General features: G+C 46.8%; 1 protein-coding gene across 1 annotated transcript in view; it reads left to right on the top strand.

Moving 5' to 3' along the window:
* Positions 1–2,082: 2,082 nt before the first annotated feature.
* LOC144103903 (condensin-2 complex subunit G2-like) overlaps positions 2,083–23,949 on the top strand; it is a 151,344-nt gene continuing 129,477 nt past the window's right edge. The window contains exons 1-3 of the mRNA XM_077636619.1: positions 2,083–2,172; positions 12,752–12,886; positions 18,539–18,635. Coding sequence (XP_077492745.1) covers positions 2,122–2,172; positions 12,752–12,886; positions 18,539–18,635 — 283 coding nt within the window. The 5' untranslated portion in view covers positions 2,083–2,121. The remainder of the gene's footprint in view (positions 2,173–12,751; positions 12,887–18,538; positions 18,636–23,949) is intronic.

The following is a 23,949-nucleotide window of genomic DNA, read 5'->3' as shown; positions in this document are numbered from 1 at the left end:
GTTCACGCTTAGTACGGATACGCGAGCGCATGGTTGTGCTCTTTTGAGGACCACTGCGTCCGACACGGCAGCACATAGAAGCGAAGTGGCAGATGACGCGAAGCACCACGCCCAGGTCCAACTTCTCCTGCGCCACTTGGCTGCGACGAGCGGCCGTAGCAGACGCAGTAACCCTCCAAAGAGTGCAGCCACGCACTCGCGTGTTCAAGGTGGACTAGCCTGCACGTACAGAACCGCTGCTCGCTTCTATTGACGAATGCCTGGGGACTGATTAACGTGCCTGGATCGCATATCTGACCCTGACCACACGTTGTAATGAATCCATAATTTTGACTTGCCTATCCTCAGCGCAATTATCCTCAGCGCCCTATATTAAAAAAAAAGAAAAGTTCATTTTTTATTAGAAATGAAAACCTTACTTTGGCCGGCCTAGTTAAGCTCTTCTTGCCTTTTGTTATATTTCAGTCACACCGATATTTGTATTTTATGTGCAATTCTCTGCAACAATGTTGGCACGCGAATATACTTTTTACAGCATTTCTAAATTGTGTACCCTAAATGAATATGTGCTGTTTTTTTCTTGTTTTTTCTTTTTTGATGTTTTCGTGTATAATGTTATATGCAATGTCTCTTTGGTGTTATGATCTGTTTTTTTTATGTTATCGTGTATAATGTTATATGCAATGTCTCTTTGGTGTTATGATCTGTTTTTTTTGGTTAAACCTGCCCACTGCTCAGTGGTAGAGTGTAAAGGGGGCGGACGCTTCGTCAGGCAACTTTTGATTGCCTTTTTGTTCGCCTCCTCGGCAACCAAGTGTTGTTGAAATAAATCTGAATCTGAATGCTCGGAACGGATGCGCGCACATATGCCCACTCGCCCAACTCATAAATTACATGAAAAGAAAGCGTATTTTCACACCGTCGATTAATTATGACAAGATTTGCCCGAGAAGGCTGGCCGCCACTTCGTAAAGACTTGTTTCTCGGGAGCCCCTTCGATGGCACACGCACTGCACAAGCGCGAGGACACAAAACACGCAAGAACACAAGCGTCCTTTCACAATCAACAATTCGATCACAAAGGTCACAATGTGCCACACTACACGCCCACAGAGGCCGATCAAACAAGCAAATTGTTACGACTATTGATTGCTACCAAAAGTCGGGTTGCCTACTAGACTGAGGAAGCAGGCAGTGCCTGGCGGGTCGTGCCTCGGCAAAGTCATCCACGATCTGTTCGGCGGGTGAACCAAGCATAGATCGTTTAGAAGATAGGGACGGGCTGCACGCTCATCATACGCGACGGCAGCGGCGACGCGCACTTCTACGACCTGCTGGCTTGGCCGGGTCTCGTTTGGATCGTCTGGCGGGTCATGCCTCGACTTTCCTCCCAAGAGCAAGCTAGTCAGCTCTGCCCGGTTGGGGCGTGCGCTCCCCTTTTTAAGCGGTTCTCCTGACCCTGAGGCTATCAGTTCCCGGAATCCCCATTCGCGCCATCTAGCTTGTGCAGTACGTACTAGTGCCTGCCTGCGCCGGTGGTGCCGCCACTTTTTGAGCCCGAGTGCAAATGATTCTTTTATTTCTGTATCAAAATGACGAAAAACGCCCACCCCGCATGACCGCGATCCAGAAATCATAAATGACGCCAAGCCAATCCATGGGTGAAAGTAATACTCTGGGCCGGGGATTACCGTCGGCTGCCGATTTGGCGCAAATTAGCCAAATCTGACAACCCTGACAAAGCCCGCCTCATGCGCGCGCCGCGTCGTCTTCAGCTTCGTCTGCTTGCGGTGTCTGCTAGCGCGCGCTGCACTATGGGATGACACCGCGCTTCGTTTTCACCGTTGGTTGGTCTCCGTGGTTACTCTGCGGTCGCGTAGTGCCGCTGGTTTTTCTCGTGTTCGTCTCAGTCGAACGTACAGCACGCGACGAGTGGCGGCCAGCCGAACGTGCGGCACCGCACGAGTGCGTAGAAAACTTCACGAGTGCCGTCACCTAAAGGCACCAAAATTCGTTTTTTTTATCGCCATGATCATCATCATCAACTCAGGGTATTCGTCCGCGAAGCGACATCAGTTCAACCAGAAATAGGGCGAGCGTTCGGTTGTCGCCAGCGGCCGAATGGAGTCCGCTGCTACAACCTATGAAAGTTTGATGGTGGCAGCTTCTCGCGTAAGTAACTCTTCTCTCGTTAATCATTTTGACCTCAGCGGCCTTTCCGAGAACTCTGATGCGACTATTTGTGCAGGTTAGTGCTTTGCCTTTCTATGGCGTATTTCAGACGTGGTTCAAATTTGGCGGCCCTACGAGAGCGTGAGGTGCAGTTTTCGTCTGCTACCATTGCGTACTGCTTTTCGAGCTTGCTGCCCTATTCTAATTACATAGTAGGTGGTAGTTTATTTCAGATATGTCTTCATTGCCTGCAGTCTGGTTGCCGCCGACTCGGTCTTTGACTTTCCGAGTTAGGTGCGTGGTCAGATGTGCTTAGCTTGTTTTATCGATACTGAAACCTAACGCAGTGGAAATATGCTTTGGATTGGTCGCGAAAAAGAAATCACCGGAAAGCTTGTTGTTCACATTCATGCCCGCGAAGCTTAAAATTTCTGCTGTTTGATCACGCCGAAGTAGGTGGCGTGATAATTTTTGTGACACAAGTTGCGACCATGGAAACTTACCTCGATTGTTCGAGGCCGCACCTTGAACTGCTCCCTCATTGTTCCAGGCTGTTGTAGTTGCTTTGGCGCCTCATATTGATGGTTCCTTGCCAGCTTTAAATTGAACACGCCGAGAGCGACGTGCATTCGTTCGACGACCACCGAGCACGCTTGTGTTAAGCCGCCGAGTCATTCAGTTCTTTGTGAGCGAGGGTTTTTTAAAGCCCTTTTCGCTGCCTTCCTGCTCGCCAGAGTGCCGTCATCACTACAGATAAGCAAAGATGGGGTTCTGGCTACCACTTATAACTATGAAAGTTCTAGTTCCGCTTCTCTTTTAGTTTCAGATTTGCTTCGTAGTTTGTTGCCATATATCACATGCATGTTGCGTAAGACAGCGCGTAGATTAAAAACGTAAGGAAAATAAAAAGGAAGGAAGCTGGGCAGCGTGGCGCTGGCATAACACGAGTTGAGAATTGTCATTTGGTACTACTCCTGCAATACAACAAGGTGGCAACGAGGTAAACCTTTTGCAATGAATTTCTGGGGACTTACACCGCCTCCTGGATTCCTGGGAATCCCGGTTCAGCCATCAATACCATGAAACCAGTGGAAGGCGCTGTTTGCTTAGAAACTCTGGCGCCATCTAGTTTGCTGCGTATCGGCGCAAAAGCCATACTTCTGCATTCGCTGGACGTCGAAAGACAGCGTCAGTTCCGCAACGCGCCAATGAGCGCGCCCGCTACTACCACCTCAGCGCAGGTTCAAAGTGAGAGAGATAGGGCTTGTAGAATTTTGCGCATAATTTGGACTCTTGTTTGCTGATGAAATATGCCTTTTAAAGGAATTTGCGCATCGCGTAAACAGCAGACCTGACGTGACGGCTGCTGCTGCAAAGCTGCATCGACTCCTTTTAGCTCTCCGCGAGCAAGTTTCAGACGGATTACAGCGATTATTGCAAGGATTTATTATTCAAAGTGTGGATGCCTCTGAGTGGGTGTCACCAGTTATAGGTGCGCAGGCGTGGTGGCAGCATCCGCCTTTTTGTGGATCTACATGAAGGAAATGCTTTCATTTTTGAATTTCTACTCTCTCATATGCATGAACAGGCTGGTGCTAGGCTGATCTCGCATTGGCCTACCATCAGCCTGAGTCGGGACCAGAAAGCAGAGACCTCACGACACTCATCACCCATGAAGGCCTCTTCCGATTTTGTCGCGTGTTTTGGCCTTGCGTCCTCCCCAAGCACTTTTCAGAAGGTGAAGACCAAAGTACTGCACGGGTGCAAATATGTCATTTGTTGCATTGATGATGTGTTTGTGTATGGGAAGTCTTCGGCCGAGCACACTGCAAGTCTACGAAGGATACTCGAGCGCATCTGTGCTGCTGGTCTATGACTAACCCACAAGTGTGTCTTCAGTGTCCAGGACTTGACCTTCCTGGGTCATGTCAATCACAAAGGCTTGACACCTCTTCATTCAAAAGTAGAAGCAATAGCGAACGTTCTACAGCCTATTACCACAATTGAGTTGAGTTCCTTGGGACTGGTGGGATATTATACCAAATTTCCACCTCACAATAAAGAAGTGGTTGATGCTCTACACAAGCTCCCGTGAAAAGGCATTTCCTTTCCCCGGGATGCCAAATCTGCCCAAAGCTTTCATGAAGTAAAACAGCTACTTTCATCTTGTGAAGCAATACGCATGTTTGATGCAACTCTGCCAGCGGTCGTGACCGCAGATGCCTCTGAGCATACACTGGGAGCTGTTCTGCAGCAAAAATTCCATAATGATCCGCATACTGTCGCATTTGCACCTCGAGTACTCTCCCAAGCTGAAAATAATTACTATGTGGGTGGGAAGGAAGCCTTCGCATGTGCATGGGCTTGTGAACATTGGAATTACTTTTTAAGGGGGAGGAAGTTCGAATTGAGAACAGATCTCCGAGCTCTGGTTACCTTAATTTCTTCACGTGGAACAAGCCGGCGATCTAAACATGTAGCAAGATGGTCAGCACGTCTACTGTATTACAACTCTAATGTTATTTATCGTCGTGGATATGACAGTAGTGTGACAGACACTGTCACGCTTGCCACTACCTGTATTACAGGAGCAATAAGAAAAGGTTGTCTCGGTGATCTCATCTTGCAACACGAAAGAACAATTTCAGCTAACTGTACACGCTGACCCGGTGCTGCAACGTGTAATGCTGTACATAACCAAGTGGCCTGACAAACGTACCCTCAGGTCTGAGCTGCTGCAATTCTTCAATGTTCGGCAAGATTTGGCAGTAATAGACAATTTGCTGCTAAGAGGGGAGCGGCTGGTCAGTGAAATCTCACTTACTCTAGCTTTAATCTCAGGTGCACATGAAAGTCACCCTAGCATTGTTCGAACGAAACAGACTGCGCAACTAGTACTGGTGGTCAGGCCTTGATAAACAGGTGGAGGAAGCCATGCGTTCATGCCACATTTGCTAAGCTGCAGGCAAATCAGCGAAACTGTTGGCAGCACCACTACATCCAGTTCCGCTTCTTGAACATGCCTAGAAGGAATTGACACTTGACATTGTTGGTTCCTTCCCAAGAAATGAAGAAAGTATCAGGTTTTCATTGACTTTAGTAAACTTCTACTCCAATTGGCCGGAAGTGTGCTCTGTTGCGAACGCAACCTTCGTAAGTGTAATCAAGTCTCTAACTGCAGTCTTCAGTCGTGAAGGATACCCTGATGAGGTTTTAACTGACCATGGGCCGCAGCTCACGTCTCCTACTTTTGAAGATTTCCTTCACCAGCGAGCAATCAAGCATTCTTGCTCGTCCGTTTACCACCCCCCAGAGCAACGGGCAGGTCGAACACTTCTACAGAGTGCTCAACGACTTTGTCCAACTTGGAGCACTGGAAAAACGGCCCCTGAAGACAGCAGTCAAGGTGTACCTCGCTGTGTATTAGAGCACACCTCCTGCAACAGCAGGAATTTCAACAGCTGTATTGTTGCACGGTCGCACGCTAAGGAGTACGATGACATTGTCGGGTGCCCTAGTCCAAGGTTCTTCTCCAAGCCAGGACCGGAGATGATCAAGCTCCGGGAACGTGTCAGAGCAAAACAGCGTTGCAGCAATGAGTACACCGACAGAAATATAGGTGCAAAGGCTGCAATCTTTCGTCCTGGTGACTTCGTGAGGGTGAAAAAGCCTCTAATTGCGAAGAAGGATGATTGGGCCTACAGCAAGGCATTGAAGGTTGTGAATCAGAAGGAACCCAGTTCATTTGTTCTTGAAGATCACCGTACGTTTAGTGCAACTAATTTATCTTGGGTGCCAGAAACATCAGTCCGATCAACTTGTGAACAGGAGCATATGCCATCTTCTCTCCGAAAGGGAATTCCCAGTGGGTCAAGTCCCTTCACCTTAGAAGACGTGAATCAAGACTCGGTGCAACTATTTGGGAGCTTGGAGGATGACGGGGCGACTTCGGAACACGTAGAAGATGGAGAATTCCTGCAGCCAAGCCGGAAGTCTACTCGTGCATAACGACTGCCTTCGTTTTTGAAGGACTATGTTGTAAAGTAGGACTTTGTCTTGTCAATGTTAATTCTTAAAAGGGGACAGAATATGTTGTGCCGCACATGTTACTTTGGAAGTTCTAGTTTTGCTTCGTAGTTTGTTTCCTTGTCACATACATGTTGCGTAAGAGAACACGTGTATGTGACGTAAGTGAAAAAAAAAGAAAAGAAGCCGGCCAACATGCCGCTGACATAGCGCGGGTTCAGGAGTGTCAATTAGTCCTACACCTGCAATGCAACAGATATATTCTTTCACATAAGTGTTCGTCTTAAGGCGCTATTAATCTTCCCCTCATGTGCAAAAATTCGTTACGAATTAAGGGGTTTCTTCAGAAAAACAAAGGGTGTGCAGAGAATTCGTAAATAATTGGAGCACACATACCTTTGTGTGATCGTGTTTCTCGAGTCTGTACTCCGTCATTCCGGGCCGATTATTCATCATGCCGCCATATTCCCAGCAATTCTGGACAAAATTTGTGAGCGGGAAACTTTTTATTAGCCGTTTTTTTATATAACGCAAAATTTAACTATTAGAGTCAATCTATCCGCGGATCACACGACGGTCATCGTGTATTTTTTTCTTTTTCATCTGCTATCTTCGAAACCATTCCCCATTGGTTTTTGTCCCATATATTAAGGAGCCTAAATTAAATTTTAAAGGAAAAAGGTGTGAGGGAGACGACACGAATTAACCGAAGAATAAAGAAGAGGAAGAAGAAGGATTCGTTGAGGTAGAGAGAGATGATTGGTGGAGAAGCATTCGGTGAGGCGGAGAGAGATGATTGGTGGAGAAGAGAAGACCACGACAAGGCATACGTGGACTAACACCGAGGCTATAAAAGGGCGAGTGAGAGCGAGGCCTTGGGGAACAGCAGAGAAGCAGAGGCTCCGGCGGGTCAGGGTCAATTTGGCTGGAAGAGAGCGACGCCGGTTACTGCTTCGGTGAGCTCACGTTCTACGGCATCGCATCGCGGACCTCCTGCCGTGCCTCAGCCCGTTCCGGGGAGTCAACGGAGGAGGCTACCACCTGCTACGGCCAGGGGTGTCTCCAGCGCTGTTGTCACTCATCCGGGTGGTGCCCCCATGCAAACGACACAGGCTTCACCTCCAGGGGCGCTTGGACCTGGAGCTTGTACGACGCAGCCAGTGACGCGAGCCCAAGCGCGTCGAACGCCGCCAACGACGTAATCCCATGCACGGCGAACACCGCCTCGACGCCGCCTACTGGATCCATACAATGCCGCAGCCACACCGAACCAACCGTGAGCACGAACACCGACCGCTAATAGTAGAACACTAGTAGAAGACGCTAGTAGCAGTGTGCCCGGGTCGTGTGTGTTTATAGTATTTGTGTTTTGTGTTAGTTTTGTTAGTTTTGTGTTCTGGTGTGTTGCCACGTAGGGTGTATTAAATGTGCGTTTGTGTGGGTACACCCATCGCCTAGTCCATTCTTTGGGTCCGAGTGTTCTCCGGAGAGATCCGTGACAAAGATAAGTGGCGAGCTGCGAGGATACATTTCCTTTTTCTTTTTTGCTTTGTCTCAGATTTTTCCGATCTCTCGGCGGCAGAAAGTAAGGATTTCCAAAAACGTTAGAGCTGGCGCTCAAGCTGGGGTTAAGCAAAGAAGAGGCGTTGCGTCTATATGACGACGAGGGAAAGAGGGAGATGGAGCAGGCAAATAGGCAGAGAGAGAAAAGGGCGCAAGCACATGCAGACGCTCGCGATGCAGAAGAACGTGAGGCGAAAAGAGCTCGCGAGGAAGATGAGCGAGAAGAGAAAAGAGCTCGCGAGGCAGAAGAACAGGAGAAAAGAAGGATAGAACGGGAGAAGGAGTTTATTTTGTGAAAACAGGCGCATGTCGCGGGAGGATATGACGAGATCACGGACAATGATCAGCGTTCCTTAGCGGGTACAGAATCTCCTAGACCAGCCAGAGTTTGCCCAAGGAAGCTAAGGGCTCCTTTTGATGAGAAGAGAGATGATTTGGATGCATATCTGCAATGATTCGAGCGGATAGCTTTGGCGCAAGGCTGGGAGCGCTGTGATTGGGCCACGGCATTGAGCATGTGTTTAGTAAGAGAGGCGCTGAATGTTTTTGGAAGGATGCCTGCTGCTGATTCCATGGACTACAAGAAAGTCAAAAAGGCACTCCTCCAAAGATTCAGGCTTACTGCAGAGGGTTTTCGTGAGAGATTTCGCACCGCGAAACTTGGGGATTCGGAAACCGCTAAGCAGTTTTCCTGCAGGCTGACCAACTATTTCGATAGGTGGCTTGATATGTCAAACACAGAAAAGAGTTTTGTAGGTGTGCGTGACAAGCTGGTCACAGAGCAACTTTTAGCGTGTTGCAGCTCAAAGCTGACGCTATTCCTGAAGGAAAGAAAGATGTGTTCGTTGGAAGAGTTCGCCGACACATCTGACCAAATCCTTGAGGCTCAAGGGTTAAGGAATATGAGTAAGGCAAAAGAGGAAACCAAAAAGAATCAAGAGACAGATGCGGCAAAACCAAGAGCATATGGCATTTCATCTAAGGCGCCAGTAAGGTGTTTTCTCTGCGGCAAGGTGGGACACACAGGTTATGTGTCAAGCTTGTAAGAGGAGGGGTCATACTCTGGATGAGTGCCGATACAGAACTCAGGACCGAGCTGCATGCGTTGTCGACTCCAGGGTAGAACTTGTCACGCCATCCGAAGTTCCACAGCTGAAAGGAGAGCAAACGCCGCTGGAAAATGAGGCAGTGAGTGGAACACCCTAGTCGAAAGCAGCAATGCCAGTGGTGGTTGGGCAAATAGGAGACCGTCTCATATTGGTGCTTAGAGACAGCGGAGCCAACACAGTCTTGGTTCGTAGAAGCCTGGTGAAGGACGAGGATCTTACAGGGGAAGCGTCGGCCGTCACTCTTCTAGATAGCATAGTAAGGTACCTTCCTGAAGCCAGGATCCTAGTGTCCACGCCATATTATACTTCGCAGGTAGTGGCAAAATACGTAGACCAACCCATCTACGATCTCATCTTGGGAAACATTACGGGTGTAAGAAGCGTTGAAGACCACGATCCCGAGCGGAGGATGCTCGACGGTGAAGAACATCCAAAGGAGAAAAGGCCTGCGACAGCTCAGACGGGTGCAGTCAGTTTTTCGTCGGCCGTGGAGACAAGAGCTCAAGCGACAGCCCGAGCAACGCAGCGTCCGCTCTCTGCTCCTGTTATGATGTACCTGAGCGTAACACCGGGCGAATTTGCAATTAGGCAAAACGAACCTGAGCTTGAAAGCGTGCATCGAAAGAGTTTGGGGAAAAGGTGAACAGAAAGAGGAGTCGTACGCCATTCGAATATCAGTTGGTAATCAGTGTTCTGCACAGGGATATCATATTTAGCTCAGAAAGGCGGGTCTAACAGCTGGTGTCACCGAAAGATAAGAGAGAGACAGTGTTACGCTTAGGACATGACGCCATTATGGCTGGACACCAGGGTGTTCAAAAAACGATGTCTAGGATCACCGAGGAGTTCTTTTGGCCGGGTGTTCAAAGTGACGTAAAGCGCTTTGTTCGCTCATGTGTTGTGTGCTAGCGCACAATTCCGAAGGGAAGAGTTGGTCCCATACCTCTGGGAAAGATGCCACCCATGGACCTACCGTTTCAGGGAGTGGCTATTGACATTGTGGGGCCAATCTCTCCAGTATCTGCCAAAGGCAATAGATATGTGCTTACTCTAGTAGACGTGACCACTCGTTATCCTGACGCTATTCCACTGAGAACTATTGACAGTATCCAAGTGGTGGAGAGTCTCGTGGAAATGTTTTCGCGTTACGGGTTCCCTAGGGAAGTTTTTAGTGACCGGGGCTCGAACTTCACATCGGAACTAATGAGGGAGGTTAAGCACCTTTTGTCAGTAAGACAGTTGCTGACGACGCCTTACCATCCCCTGTGTAATGGGCTTGTAGAGCGTTTCAACGGCACCCTCAAAAACATGATCAAGAATATGTGCCAGGAGAGACCTACTGACTGCGATAGATATCTCCCAGCTCTCATGTTCGCTTACCGCGAAGTACTGCAAACGAGTCTTGGTTTCTCGCCCTTCGAGATGTTGTATGGAAGAACCGTTAGAGATCCACTTACAATACTCAGGGAGTTGTGGGCTAATAAGGAGATTGCATCAGATCTCAAGACCACATACGTCTACATGTTTGAGTTGCGGGATAGGTTGAAGAAAACATGCAGGCTGGCACATCAAAGCCTGGAAAAGGCGCGTGAACGCCACAAGAGATGTTATGAAAAGAAAGCCATTCACAGAAATCTGAATCCGGGCGCGACAGGGTTCTTGTGTTGCTACCCATGGATCATAATAAGTTACTAATGCAGTGGAAGGGCCCGTACCTTGTGACGCGAAAAACAAAGGATATCGATTATGAGGTATTGATAGATGGTATTAAGAGGGTTTTCCATGTAAATATGTTGAAGAAATATGAAGAAAGAGGTCCTGTGTGGCGATACGCCTCCAGGGCAACTTGTTCGGTAGTGTGCGAGGACACAGGTGATGTTGCCGAGGTGTCCACGTTCAGTGGGAATAAAAGCGGAGGAGGGGATGAGGTACTGAAGAAGCCCAATTTGAATGCAGAGAAAAGATTACAGCTCTACTCCAAATCAAGGGGGAGATGTTTTGGGATGGGCCAATCGAAACTGAGGTCATATGTTACAAATTAGACTTGTATAGAGATAGAGCTATCTGGTCAGCTCTGGGTGTCTCTGGGATATATCTTGTTGTTGCTGTGTTATTGTAACTCTAGGATTTACCTTGTTGTTGTTGCTAATGTTGGTGTTATGTGATTATACAAGAGAGTGTGTTGTGGACACGAACATGTTTATTAAGGACTCTGTAGGGGCGGCTGCAGTGGTGTGTTAGTGTTCTGAAAAAGCAGTTTGGTGTGGTGTGTTAGTGGTGTGCGTTTGGTGTGTGCGGGGGCATCTCCGGTGTGGTGTGTGTTGAGTCCAGAATCGCCACAGAAGATAGTCGGCTGGCTGGATGGCTTGAAGATGAGGATGACGCGAGCAGTTTTTCATAGAAATACTCTTGAGAGAGGGGGCCCGTGTCACATATATAAAAGAGCCTAAATTAAATTTTAAAGGAATAAGGTGTGAAGAAGACGACGCGAATTAACCGAAGAATAAAGAAGAAGTAGAAGAAGCATTCTTTGAGGTAGACAGAGATGATTGGTGGAGAAGCATTCGGTGAGGTGGACAGAAATGATTGGTGGAGAAGAGAAAACGACGACAAGGCATACGTGGACTAACACCGAGGCTATAAAAGGGCGAGTGAGAGCGAGGCCTGGGGGGGAGCAGCAGAGAAGCGGAGGCTCCGGCGGGTCAGGGTCACTTTGGCTGGAAGAGAGCGACGCCGGCTACTGCTTCGGTGAGCTCGCGTTCTACGACATCGCATCGTGGACTTCGTGCCGTGCCTGAGCCCGTTCTGGGGAGTCAACGGAGGACGCTACCACCTGCTACGGCCTGGGGTGTCTCCAGCGCTGTTGCCACCCATCCGGGTGGTGCCCCCATGCCAACGACACCGGCTTCATCTCCACGGGCGCTTGGACCTGGAACTTGTACGACGCAGCCAGCGGCGCCAGCCCAAACGCGTTGAAAGCCGCCAACGACGTCATCCCAAGCACGGTGAACGCCACCTGGACGCCGCCTACTGGATCCATACAACGCCGCAGCCACACCGAACCAACCGTGAGCACGAACGCCGACCGCTAATAGTAGAACACTAGTAGTAGACGCTAGTAGCAGTGTGTCCGGGTCGTGTGTGCTTATAGTATTTGTGTTTTGTGTTAGTTTTGTGTTCTGGTGTGTGTGCCACGTAAGGTGTATTAAATGTGCGTTCGTGTGGGTACACCCGTCGCCTAGTCCATTCTTTCGGTCCGAGTGTTCTCCAGAAAGATCCATGACAGTTTTCTGTGGCAGTCTTGACTGTTCGATGCGATCGGTGGGAACTCTTTAAAAGAAATAATTTGATAGTGTCATAGCAATGGACCAATACCTTCAATATTTCCATATTAGTTTCTTACAATCATACAATTTTCGAAATTTTTGTCTAGGTTGTTGGAGAATAGCTTCGCCAAAAGTAACGAACCAATATGATTTGTTTCTTTATGAGGTTAAATAACCCTCGTTCTCATCTTTTGGGACATTTCAGTCTTAAGGGGTACCATATCAGGGCTCAACTACGCGGCTGAGAAGCAAACCCCGTGGCCTGGCTGCGTTTTGCAAATTTGAGGACCAAGCTGGATGTTCTGCTCTGTGTAGAAGCTTCGTGCACGCCCGTCAGCTTCCATGTGCTAACAATTCCTGTCTCTAAAATAATTTATTGTATTGAGTGCAGGGTTTTCCTTTTAAGTTTTGCACCTTTGCGGTCTAATATAGAGAAGCTTGCATGCTGTCTCTCTTGTTGGTTGAATATAAAAAAGAATACAGTACACATGCTGCTAGGCCGACAATTTCAACGCGTGTGCTGGTGCAGCAACTTTTCCTTCATAATTTCTGCAGAGGGGTGCTTTAGCAAAAGCAGAGCTCCTGCAGATGATCACGGAGCTTCCCTCAGAAGAACTAGGCTCCCTTTGGACTGCCGTGCTCGAGAAGCTACAAACCATTGTGCCGCTGCTTTTGCGAGATGACAAGTCGGTAAGTTGAGCCAATTTAAAATGGACATATGTCTTCAAGTGGTGGCGCTTCCGTCTGTATAATAGCAACAGCCGCGCACTTTTGCTTACTTTGCGAAAACACTAAACACCAGTAAAAGAAAGAGAAAATTCAAAATTTATCCCCTGACAATGGTGCCGCCTGTGTGCCCCGAACCCTATCTTAAAGAAAAAAATCCCCAGGTAGCGCTGAAACATTACAATATTGTGTTTTTTATTTTCCTAAAACATTATTTATTGTTCCTACTTTCCTTTTTCTAACAATTTTGTAATGTTATAATGTTAATGTTTTTGTGATGTTTTGTGTTGTTTGTTTGTTGTAACATTTTCGTAATATTATTAAAGCATAATAGATATTATTCAGCATTAGAATAATGTTTACTTTCATTCCTATTGATTTAATTGTAATGCTACATGTTATTTAATATTAATGTAACGTTCCAATGTAGCATTGTTACAGCAACTTTCATAACATTTTTGTAATATTATGTTTGGTGCTACCTGTGCTCACTCAGAAAAATGCAAAGGCATGTCGGAGACAGCGTTACGGACCACAGCGAATTTTTTTCGCTGAGAGCGTGCCTTGGATAGCTCAAGTAGCATTGCTATAAAGTGGTTTATTCTCAGTTTTACTCGCTTTGAGGTGCGTAAACTGTACCTTTTTGCAAACATTTCAGCCAGCAGTTTTTTTAGGCGATCTACATAATTCAAATGAAAAAATTTTAAGTGGATGATTCACTAACTTTGCAGAACAAAATACTGCGGACTAGATCAAACGATTGTCAACAGAAGTGAGTTGGTTTCACTCGCCTAGGGCACTTTTTAAAAGTATTGGTTACATTTAACTGGGACACTCGCTTCCGCACTCAAACTACTCTGTAGTGTAAAACTGAAATGTTTGCTGCCTTCAGGTGCATGGGCCGAAGTGTGGCCCATTTTCCTCTGTTCCCGACCTGCGTAGTTGTCTGTTTCAGTTCTAGTTTCGAACTCAGCAGGACAGCCGGCACAGGCATCAACAGCTGGAATGCTGGGAGTTGGGACAAATCGTGTTAGCCGCAACATGCAAGCTCAGCATCAATTACTGTCAATATAGGATACTGTCTACTGCAGTCGCGACGAAGATGGGATAAAAAATAGCTTTGCTCCCAAGGAACATCGTATCGACTGCCTTCCCGCACCACCCGGCACCCCGCATCAAAGGGACAAAGCCACACATCGCCGTCACCGCCAAAACCAAAACCATGTTGCTGCCTCGTTTTCCATGCCAGCGTTTCTGTCATTTGTTGTCCCCTGAAGATCCTTCATCCGTGAGGCCTAGTTGGCAGAGGTGGCTGTCAGCTAACGTTCGACTGTGTACTGCGCGGTTGCTATATATCCAAGAACCAACGCGATGCGAAACGATAGATTGTGTCTGCAATACGCGCGAGAAGTATATAGCACCCGACTCCAGTAACGCCGCAACCTCCAGCGTCTCCATGACTGCATTTGGCCAGCTACCAAGCAAAGTGAAGCGTTGACATATACCGCCACATCTAGCTGCGACGCTGTGCGGATTTGCAGGTCCGGAAGCTGAAATCAAGCCGCACATATTATACAGACCTGCACCACGGCGACTCTGCAAAAAGCATTTTCAAGCCTGTCATGAACGTAGCTATGAGATTGCGCGTGCGCTTTACCAAAATGGCCGAATAACAGCTAGGCCATGAACATGTAAAGCGCTCTAGCTTGGTCCGCAAATATCGCAGTGCACGTCAACACGCACCGCCCGCTATGCCCGAGAGATAATGGACTGATGGAAGGGGACCAACCATCAGACCAACCGAAAGAGTGCATGTGTTGACTCTGCTGCACCTGTCTGTATTGTTCAGCACTATGCCCTGCAACGCCAAAACCTGCTGCGTGGAAAGCCGGATCATTTTGCCCGTGTCTGTAGATCTGCACGCCGGCTGGAACGCGTACATGCCGACCTGTGGAATAGACAAATGTTCCTGGCAAGAACAGAATTCGCAGTCTTCAATTTTCAAAGCAGCTGATGGCAAACACAAGAAATGCATGCATGATGCACATACGCTACCTAGCTTTGGCTCCACGGATGCAATCGACTCTGGCACCAGTGTCAATTACTATACGTGAGCACACTTATAATGCGCTCATAAAAAAGCCAAGGCTTCAGGCCAGGACGCATCGCATATTATTCCCATGTCATTGGGTCGTCAACACTAGGGGTTGTTGGCAAGCTCTATTTGGAGTTACACCATACGCCAGCAGTGCCAAACAGCGGTATATGAAGAAGGCATGCGCCAATTCACAGTGCTTCTTAGTCATGCCGGCCATGAACTGCATGTTCCATGTTGCACTGGCTGCACAGCGCATGTTGAGCAAGGCATGCTAGTACACTTGCACTTCAATCCTGCTATTACCCCTGTAGCACAGAAGGTCTGTTTGGTGCTATTTCAGTTGCTCTGCTATCTGCCCATTACAGCACCAGTCACTGGACCCGACACATACAGGTATAACAGTTTTGGTTCCTAAGTGGCTCGGTCCAAGCTAAGTGTGCATCTGTTTTGACATGTGGAAAGCCAGAGGGAGCGACATCCCACTCCCGCCCTGAGTGACACGGTTACTGAACTGTCCCAATCGACATTTTTTTTAAAATCTGATCACTGCCAGCTAGAACAAGATCCAGAATCCTGTGTCATCACCAGGTTTACAATGCCATCAGCATAGTTATGATGCAAACCGATTTTCTTAAGATAATGCTCTGCTCTGAGGTGTTTCCATGAGTTTCAATGAGCACTGTCCTGTGATGATTGCCTGCGTTCTTGGCAAGGCAGTGCACATGTGCAGGATGAATTGAGCAGCGATGATGAGCCATGACCATGTCCATCTTTTCAGAGGCTAACTAGACGAATTCCGCTTGTTCCTCTCTTGCATACTGCTTACAGGCAATTCTGAAGAATGCATAGCTGGTGGTAATTTTGCATTGTAGCGCCCTTTCCTTGCATGATCGGCGGAGCAAGCACGGAAAGCTAGTTTCTGTTTCGGTTTGGGGATTGCATGTGGCTGTTCACCAAAAATTTTGTTTATTAAGAGCACTTTCCTTTTTATTCTGTGTTCGTTAGAAAAGATTTACATATTTTACAGTCATCACTTTTAAACGATGCTGTTCATGTGCATACCTCCGCCTGTAATGTCAGTGGCTATCTCGAGTCAGCGTTGGAGATACCATGTCGGCCATGCACTTCATGTACTATGCTATACTGGCTGCAGAGCGCATGTTGAGGAAGGCATGTGTTGTGGTTTTATATGCAGTGAGCCTTCAATTTTTACGGTTGGTTAAGGAGAGATGCGAGGCTAAAATACTGATTGTCGGAAAAAAATGCGGTCTTTAACTTTCAGCTTATTTGGATTGCTGGTTTAATGAAGAATATTCTCACAAAGTTTCTTTGTTATCTGAGCAGCAGAAAATAAGAAAATTATTTCTTTTCACGAGCCGGTGGTAGGCCGTCGAAAGCATATATGAACGCTCTTCTGAAGACGCGGCCGCACTGAGGGAGAAGGACTAAACGAGAAGTGAATGCCCATGTTAGAAAGTTTGCTTTTCGCTCTTTTTATTCACGGAAGACCTTCCATCGAGAATGAGCAAGGCTACTAAAGAAAAACTAGAAAAAAGACATATGACATATTTCTGGCCGTTGCGACTGCGGTATGGCTACAGACTGAAACAAGAGCTCGGATTAGCGGAAATACACGACGTGACCACCGAACGCTGTCTTTGACCAATTGCGAGTCGCTCCCGCTTTGATTGTGTGCGACGCTTGCTTTCTGTTACCTTTTCTTCCTTCTGTGAGTTTTTTGCAAACAGCGAGTGCCCGGTGGTGTGGCAGAAAGATGCCCGCACCGAAGGCTTCGACACGGGGAAGCTTCGGGAAGCGAAAACGCACCACGAAATCGAGAAGCCTACACAGCACTGGGCAACCGCCAGCAAGCGAGCGTCTGCTTGTGCATTTCTCCAGGTCGAAGCCTCCCAATGGCGACCGAAGTGAACCCTTCAAGCCCTGGTGATGGCTTATCAGCCGAACACCGAATTTGCATCACTAAGAACCGCGGAGATTACAGCAGCCTTTACTGTACTAGAATTTAATGAGCGTGGACGTGGCAGCAAGATGAGTGTTTGACTAGCTGGAACTAGAACATGGTGTCCAGACGATGAAGTACGTCCAGAGAGCAACATATCAAATATTTCACAAGGGAAGGCAAGAGTGAGGGACAGCTCTAAGGCTGAAAAAAAGAACAAAAATCTTGAAGTTTTTGTCACAAAGCAGTGTCATGTTGAAGTGGGGGGCCCGAAATATAGAGCAGAGTACTTTGATTAGATTTTTGCAGCAAAATAAATTACCACGTTCTTCAATCTTTCAAATCATTTTTCTCAGATTGCACTTTTCCTGGAATCGAAACCGTTAGGAAAACTATCATTTCAAAACTGCACCTTAAAAGCTGCTTTCAAGGTGCTTCCTTGACTGAAATTTTCTCAGGAAAAAATTAAGATTGTTTTAATTTCTCTAAACATTTTTAGCAAAAAATATTTTGAGGAGTCTAACATATACTAAGAACAGAAAGTGAACTTTGTTTTTAGGTTGATGAAATGTTTACAGGCATGGTACCAAAAACATACGAATGAGTTTATTCCGAAGTATAAGCGATCTAGAAAATATATAAGTATAAACGATTACTACAGCTGAATTATTTCTTAGAAGTTAGTTTTCCTAAGCTGACCCAGCTGATTGCTGAATATGACGGCTATAACGTTTTTCTCTTTAAGATAGGAAGCTGATGTTTTAAATATAGTCTAATGAAAAGCAGATAGACCAACCCTGAAAAGTTTATCAGAATTGGCGCAGTAGTTCAAAATTTGACTTTCAGCCCTACATCCCCCTTAACAGATGATGACTTTGAAGGGGTAGTGAACCACTGTAATGTTGGCCACACGAAATGCTTGCTTTCCAAGCAATATCGTCTCACAAGCTTTACTTAAATGTTCAATATGAGCAGAGGCAGTACCTGTGCAATATTTAGGTTTTGTACTTTTCCTTTCGTTTTCCATCAACCTGCCCATCTGGGAGTATTGCCGTGGTCCCCAATTATGCCTTGTGTTATTGCCCGTGATAACCTGGCTCCCACGTCTGCACCTTGAGCAGCAGCATCAATTAGTGCGAGAGCTTACCCCCAGTGCTGGCTGGAGTTTGTAATGACTTGGATGTAGCAGCTTTGAAAAATGAAGAACTTTATGCTACATTTTTGAGCGTTTTCAACTGCTACCATGTAGCTAATCGCTGACTTCGTGGCAGTTCTGCCTGCCTCTTAATGTAGTAACTTAATCCCAGGTTCATTCGTTCAAGAGGAGGCGTTTGGGCATTTTTATTGATTGACATTGGCACCTGCTAAATGCTGCCCCTTTTTGTATCTTTTACTTTTTCAGCAGCATCTCTTATGAGCAGTTTAACGGGGGGTCATGAATGCATTTCTGCAGCGCACTGCAGTCTACCTGCATTATGCCGATGTCTTGAATTGTGCAACATACAGCCATGAAATATCAGCTTGTTTTAATCCTCCCTCTGTTCCTGTGTGTTTACAGGATCAAGAATGCCTTCCATTGGTCGCGCTTTGTCATGCAGCTGCACATGCCGGTATCGTCTGTGCTCCTATGGTCAACGTTGCGCGTCTTCTAAGTGGTAAGACTGCTATCATGGCAGATCAGTTCTCTTCGAGGCTAATCTCTGACATGTCTCATATGTGCATATTAAGATGGGAGCAGCAGAAAAGGTGCGTCTGTGTTTCTTAGTGGAGCTCTATCTGCTGAAAAACTTGCTACCATATTCATTTGATATCTCAGTTTTCTTACTTTTCACATTTGTTGCTGAAACAAACAGCTGGTCCTGTTGAGTAAAGGTGCTATGCAAAATAACACAAACATGGACGAGAAGGGCACAAGGACGGGCGCAAGGACGGACGGGTGTGTTTTGACAGCATGTGTAATTTGTGTCTATACTTGCACCCAACAAGCATATTGTGAACTGCAAGTTTTCATTTTTTCATGTGATGTGTTGGTGGGTGCTGTATGGGCCTAGGAGGCCGCACGAAGAGAAAAGACTCAATGTAAATGGGACCAAAGAGGCAATTTATTGGATGCCCACAAGTATTTATGGAAAACAAGTGTGTGATACACACAGGTGAGCAACAAGTACACATAAGCACAAACAAGCAAATAGCCAATCGATCAATTTGAAACTAAAACCAAAGAACACAACAGTGGGTAGTCAAACTGGCCGTATCCTTGGAATGGATTGGTTCGCTAATATAAGTTTTTAGTACTGAGCTTGCTGCCTTTCCTTCCAGCTTGTTCAGAGCTCCTGAGGTCATTAGCGGAGAAAGCTACATAAACTCCATTTAATATATAGCGTGCAATGCAGCCAAAGCTAAGGCATCTCTACGCTGGCTGCGCCATGCCCGAAAAGTAGTTAGTCATATATGCAAAGTATAGACAAGCATCTGCTGTTGCGCCAAAGCTCAAGTGTCGCGAATGGCAATGTCCTGAACTTCGTTTTACTTTCTCACCATGTTTTTCCTGCCCCTCCCTGGGAGCTTGACAAGTAAAAGCGACATGCGACAGAGTGATACACAGCTGGTATACTACTTGCTCTTACTCCATCTGTCCCCTAAACGTAGTTCACCATCAGTGAAAGCCATGCCCAAGAAACTCAACAACATAACCCAGGGTTAAGCAGGCACTTCTAAGACAAGGTTTACTGTCGTCCTATACGTTCACATCATATCCCACAGTGTGAAAAAAGTGGGCGGACGGGCCGGCGTTGAGGTTTTATTTTGCGCTCCAAAACGTCTCAGAATGTTATGCGCAAAGGGAAATGCAGAACATCGAAAAAACAAGCAGGTTTGTGGAAAGAAACATGGCCGAAAGCATGTCAGCTGTCTATTTGGTTCCTCTGTCGTGTGGTGTGACATGCGTTGGACAAATGAACAGATGTTTAAACGACGGATTGCATGAGCAGCGTAACAAGACTGACAATCAGCTTTCGGGCCGCATAAGTGTTCACGGTAAGGCTCATGAGTGTGCACTAGACTTTGGCAAGACCCGTGTTCTGGGAAGGGCTCAAGATCAGTTAATGAGAGAAATACTGGAAGAGCTTCAGATCCAGAAGCGTGATGAATTATGGGTTAGCTATCCGTCGTTTTTTTTAGGTGAACGAGATCACATACTCTTGGTGTGTTGCGTAGATGAAAAAATGACATTGTGTTGTTTTTTCTGCACTCAGGTGGACTTGCATTTTTTTCGTGGTTTTGCATCAGGCTTTATTTGGATTTTTTTCCTGGTTTTTGCACTGCTTGCTTTTTATTAGTGGTGCTTACTGCTTGCATTGTTTTGTTTCTTGGCTGAATTTCTGGATATTGTTTGCATTTTATCTTCACATTTGTTTCATTTTGTAATTTGCTTTTTGGTATTCGAAATTTGCTTGTACTTCTCTTGCCCAGTGCTCCACCGGGAGCCTGTAAGGCATCCTCAATGAATAAGAAATGAAAATGGTTGTACAATAGAGGATTACTTCAGCTAAGAGCCTCTTTGCTATTCAGTTTCTCTGCACTGAAGTCATAAAGATATGCTGTATTTACTCGCATAATTTGCTTGCCCGTAATTCACTACCCGGATTAATATTTATTAAAAAAAGAAACTTTTTCTTTCATATTCATATCGCAAGGTAAGGACCCATCCATTGAATCAGTAACATATTATGATCCGTGGGTAGTGGAGTTAGAACCCTGTCGCCCAGATTCAGATTTTTTAGTGGCTTTGTTATCATAGTAGCCCTATAGCATTCGCGCGCCCTTTCCAGCCCTTGATGTTCAAGCCTGCATGTTTCCTTCAATTTCTCTCGCGACTCAAGGACGTATATATATGTTGTCTTGAGTTCTGACGAAATCTCTTTATAAGCCCACAGCTCCTTGAGTATTGTAAGTGGACCTCTAGCGGTTCTCTCATACAATATCTCGAGGGCGAGAAACCAAGACTCATTTGCGGTATTTCACAGTAAGCGAACAAAAGCGCTGGGAGGTATCTATTCTAATCAGAAGCTCTCTGATGGCACATTTTCCTGCTCTTATTTTTGATGGTGCCGTTGACCCGCTCTGCAAGCCCATTACACATGGGATGGTGTGGCGTTGTTATTAACTGCCTTACTGACAAAAGGCGGTTAACATCTTTCATTAGTTCCGAAGTGAAGTTCGCGCCCCGGTAGCTCAACATTCTCGTCGGGAACCATTAACGCAAGAACATCTCCAGAAGACGTTCCGCCCCTTATATACAGTCAATAGTCTTCAATTGAATAGCGTCAGGATAAAGAGTAGTCACGTCAACCAGGGTAAGCACTTATCTATTGCCTCTAGCGGATAAAGGAGAGATTGGCCCCACAATGTCAATAGCCACCCTTTGAAACGGTATGTCGATGGCTGGTATCTTGCCCAGAGGTACGGGACCAACTCTTCCCTTTGGAACTGTGCTCTGGCACACTTCACATGAGTGAACAAAGCGTTTAACGTCACTCTGGACATCTGGCCAGAAGAACTCCTCGGTGATTCTAGACACAGTCGTTTGAACACCCTGGTGTCCGGCCATAATGGCGTCATGTCCTAAGCATAACACTGTCTCTCTCATATCTTTCGGTGCCACCAGCTGTTAGACCCGCCTTTCTGAGCTAAATATGCATTCCCTGTGCAGAGCACTGTTTACCAACTGATATTCGAATGACGTACGACTCCTCTTTACGTTCACCTTTTCCCCAACTCTTTTGATGCACGCTTTCAAGCTCAGGCTTCTCTTTGCCAAATTGCAATTTTGTCCGCTGTTACGCTCAGACACATTGTAAGGGGAGTAGAAAGCGGAAGCTGCGTCGCTCGGGTTGTCAATTGAGTTTTTGTCTCCACTGCCGACGAGAAACTGACTGCCCCATCACCCGCCTGAGCTGCCGTGGGCCTTTCCTCCTATGGGTGTTCTTTATCGTCGAGCATCCTCCACTCGAGATCGGGCTCCTCGATACTTCTTGCACTCTTAATGTTTTCCAAGATGAGATTGTAGATGGTTTTCTCTACGCATTTGGCCACTACCTGTCCAGTATAATATAGCTTCGACACTAGAATCCTGGCTTCAGGAAGGCACCTGACTGCTATCTACAAGAGTTATGGCTGACCCTTCCCCTGTAAGATCCTCGTCCATCACCTGGTTTCTTCGAACCAAAACTCCGCTGTCTCTAAGTGCCCATATTGGACGGTCCCCTATTTGCCCAACCACCACCGGCATAGCTGCTTTCGACTTGGGTGTTCCACTCACCGCCTTATTCTGCAGCGGCATTTGCTCTCCTTTTAGCTATGGCATTTCAGGTGTCGTGAGGAGTTCTACCCGAGAGTCGACAATGCATGCAGCTCAATCCTGCGTTCTATACCGGCACTCATCCACAGTGTGTCCTCTCCTCTTACAACCTGGACACAGAACCTGTGTCTTTTGGGCAACGCTACTAGTCCGACAGTCAACTGCACGGTGTCCCACGTTGCCACAGAGGAAACACCTTAATGGCGCCTTAGATGCACCGCCATAGGCTCTTCGTTTTGTCGCATATGTCTCTAGGACCTTTTCTGTTTCCTCCTTTGCCTTACTCATACTTGTCAGCCCTTAAGCCTCAAGGATATGGTCTGCAGTGTCGGCAAACTCTTCCAATGAACGCAACTTTCAGGAATACCGTTGGCTTTGGACTGCAACATGGTAAAATTGCTTCGTGACCAGATTTTCACGCGCCCCTCCAAAACTCTTTTCTGTGTTTGAGATATCAAGCCACCTGTCGAAATAGTGGGCCAGCCTGCTGGAAAACTTCTTAGCGGTTTCAGAATCCTCAGGTTTCGCGGTGCGAAATCTCTCGCGAAAACCCCCTGCCGTGAGCCTGAATCTTTGGAGGATTGCCTTCTTCCCTTTCTCGTAGTGCATGGATTCAGCAGCAGGCATCCTTCAAAACACATTCAGCGCCTTCTCGTCTACCAGCCGCGGTGGCTCAGTGGTTAATACGCTCGGCTACTGATATGGAGTCCCCGGGTTTGAACCCGACCACGGCGGTGCGTTTTTATGGAGGCAAAACGCTAAAGGCGCCCGTGTGCTGTGCAATGCCAGTACACGTTAAAGATACCCAGGTGGTCGAAATTATTCCGGAGCCCTCCACTACGGCGCCTCTTTCTTCCTTTCTTCTTTCACTCCCTCCTTTATCTCCTCTTACGGCGCGGTTCAGTTCCAACGATATATGAGACAGATACTGCTCCATTTACTTTCCCAAAACCAATTCTTATTATTAATATTATTACCCCGAGTCTAACCACATGCTCAATGCCGTGCCCTATTCATGGCGCTCCCAGCCTTGTCCCAAATCTATCCGCTCGTATCGTTGCAGATATGCATCCAAATCACCTCTTATCTCATCAAAAGGAGCCATCAACTTTCTTCAACAAACTCTGGCTGGTCTAGTAGATACTGCACTCGCTAAGGAAAGCTGATTAATGTCCTTGATCTCATCGTATCCTCCCGTAATATGCGCCTGTTTCCACAAAAGTAACTCCTCCAGCTCTATCCTTCTTTTCTCCCGTTCTTCTGCATCGCGATCTCTTTTATCCCCCGTTCTTCTGTCTCGAGAGTTCTTTTATCCTTCCGCATTTCTGCCATTAGAGCGTCTGCGCGTGCTTGCGGCCTTTCTTCTCTTTGCCTATTTTCCGCCTCCTTCTGCCTCTTTGCCTCCTCGTCATAGAAACGCATCGCCTTTTCCTTGCTTAACCGCAGCCTGAGTGCCAGTTCTAACATTTTTGCCAAACTCATACTTTCTGCCGTTAAGAGATTGGAAAAATTCGAGACAAAACAAATAAAACAAGGAAATGAATCATAGCACAGGCTGGCCACTTAACGTTTTCACGGTTTTCTGGAGAACACTCGGGCCGACAGAATGG

The sequence above is a fragment of the Amblyomma americanum genome, chromosome 1 (assembly GCF_052857255.1).
Source record: "Amblyomma americanum isolate KBUSLIRL-KWMA chromosome 1, ASM5285725v1, whole genome shotgun sequence".
Lineage (NCBI taxonomy): Eukaryota > Metazoa > Arthropoda > Arachnida > Ixodida > Ixodidae > Amblyomma > Amblyomma americanum.
This window is presented reverse-complemented; position numbering and strand designations above follow the sequence as displayed.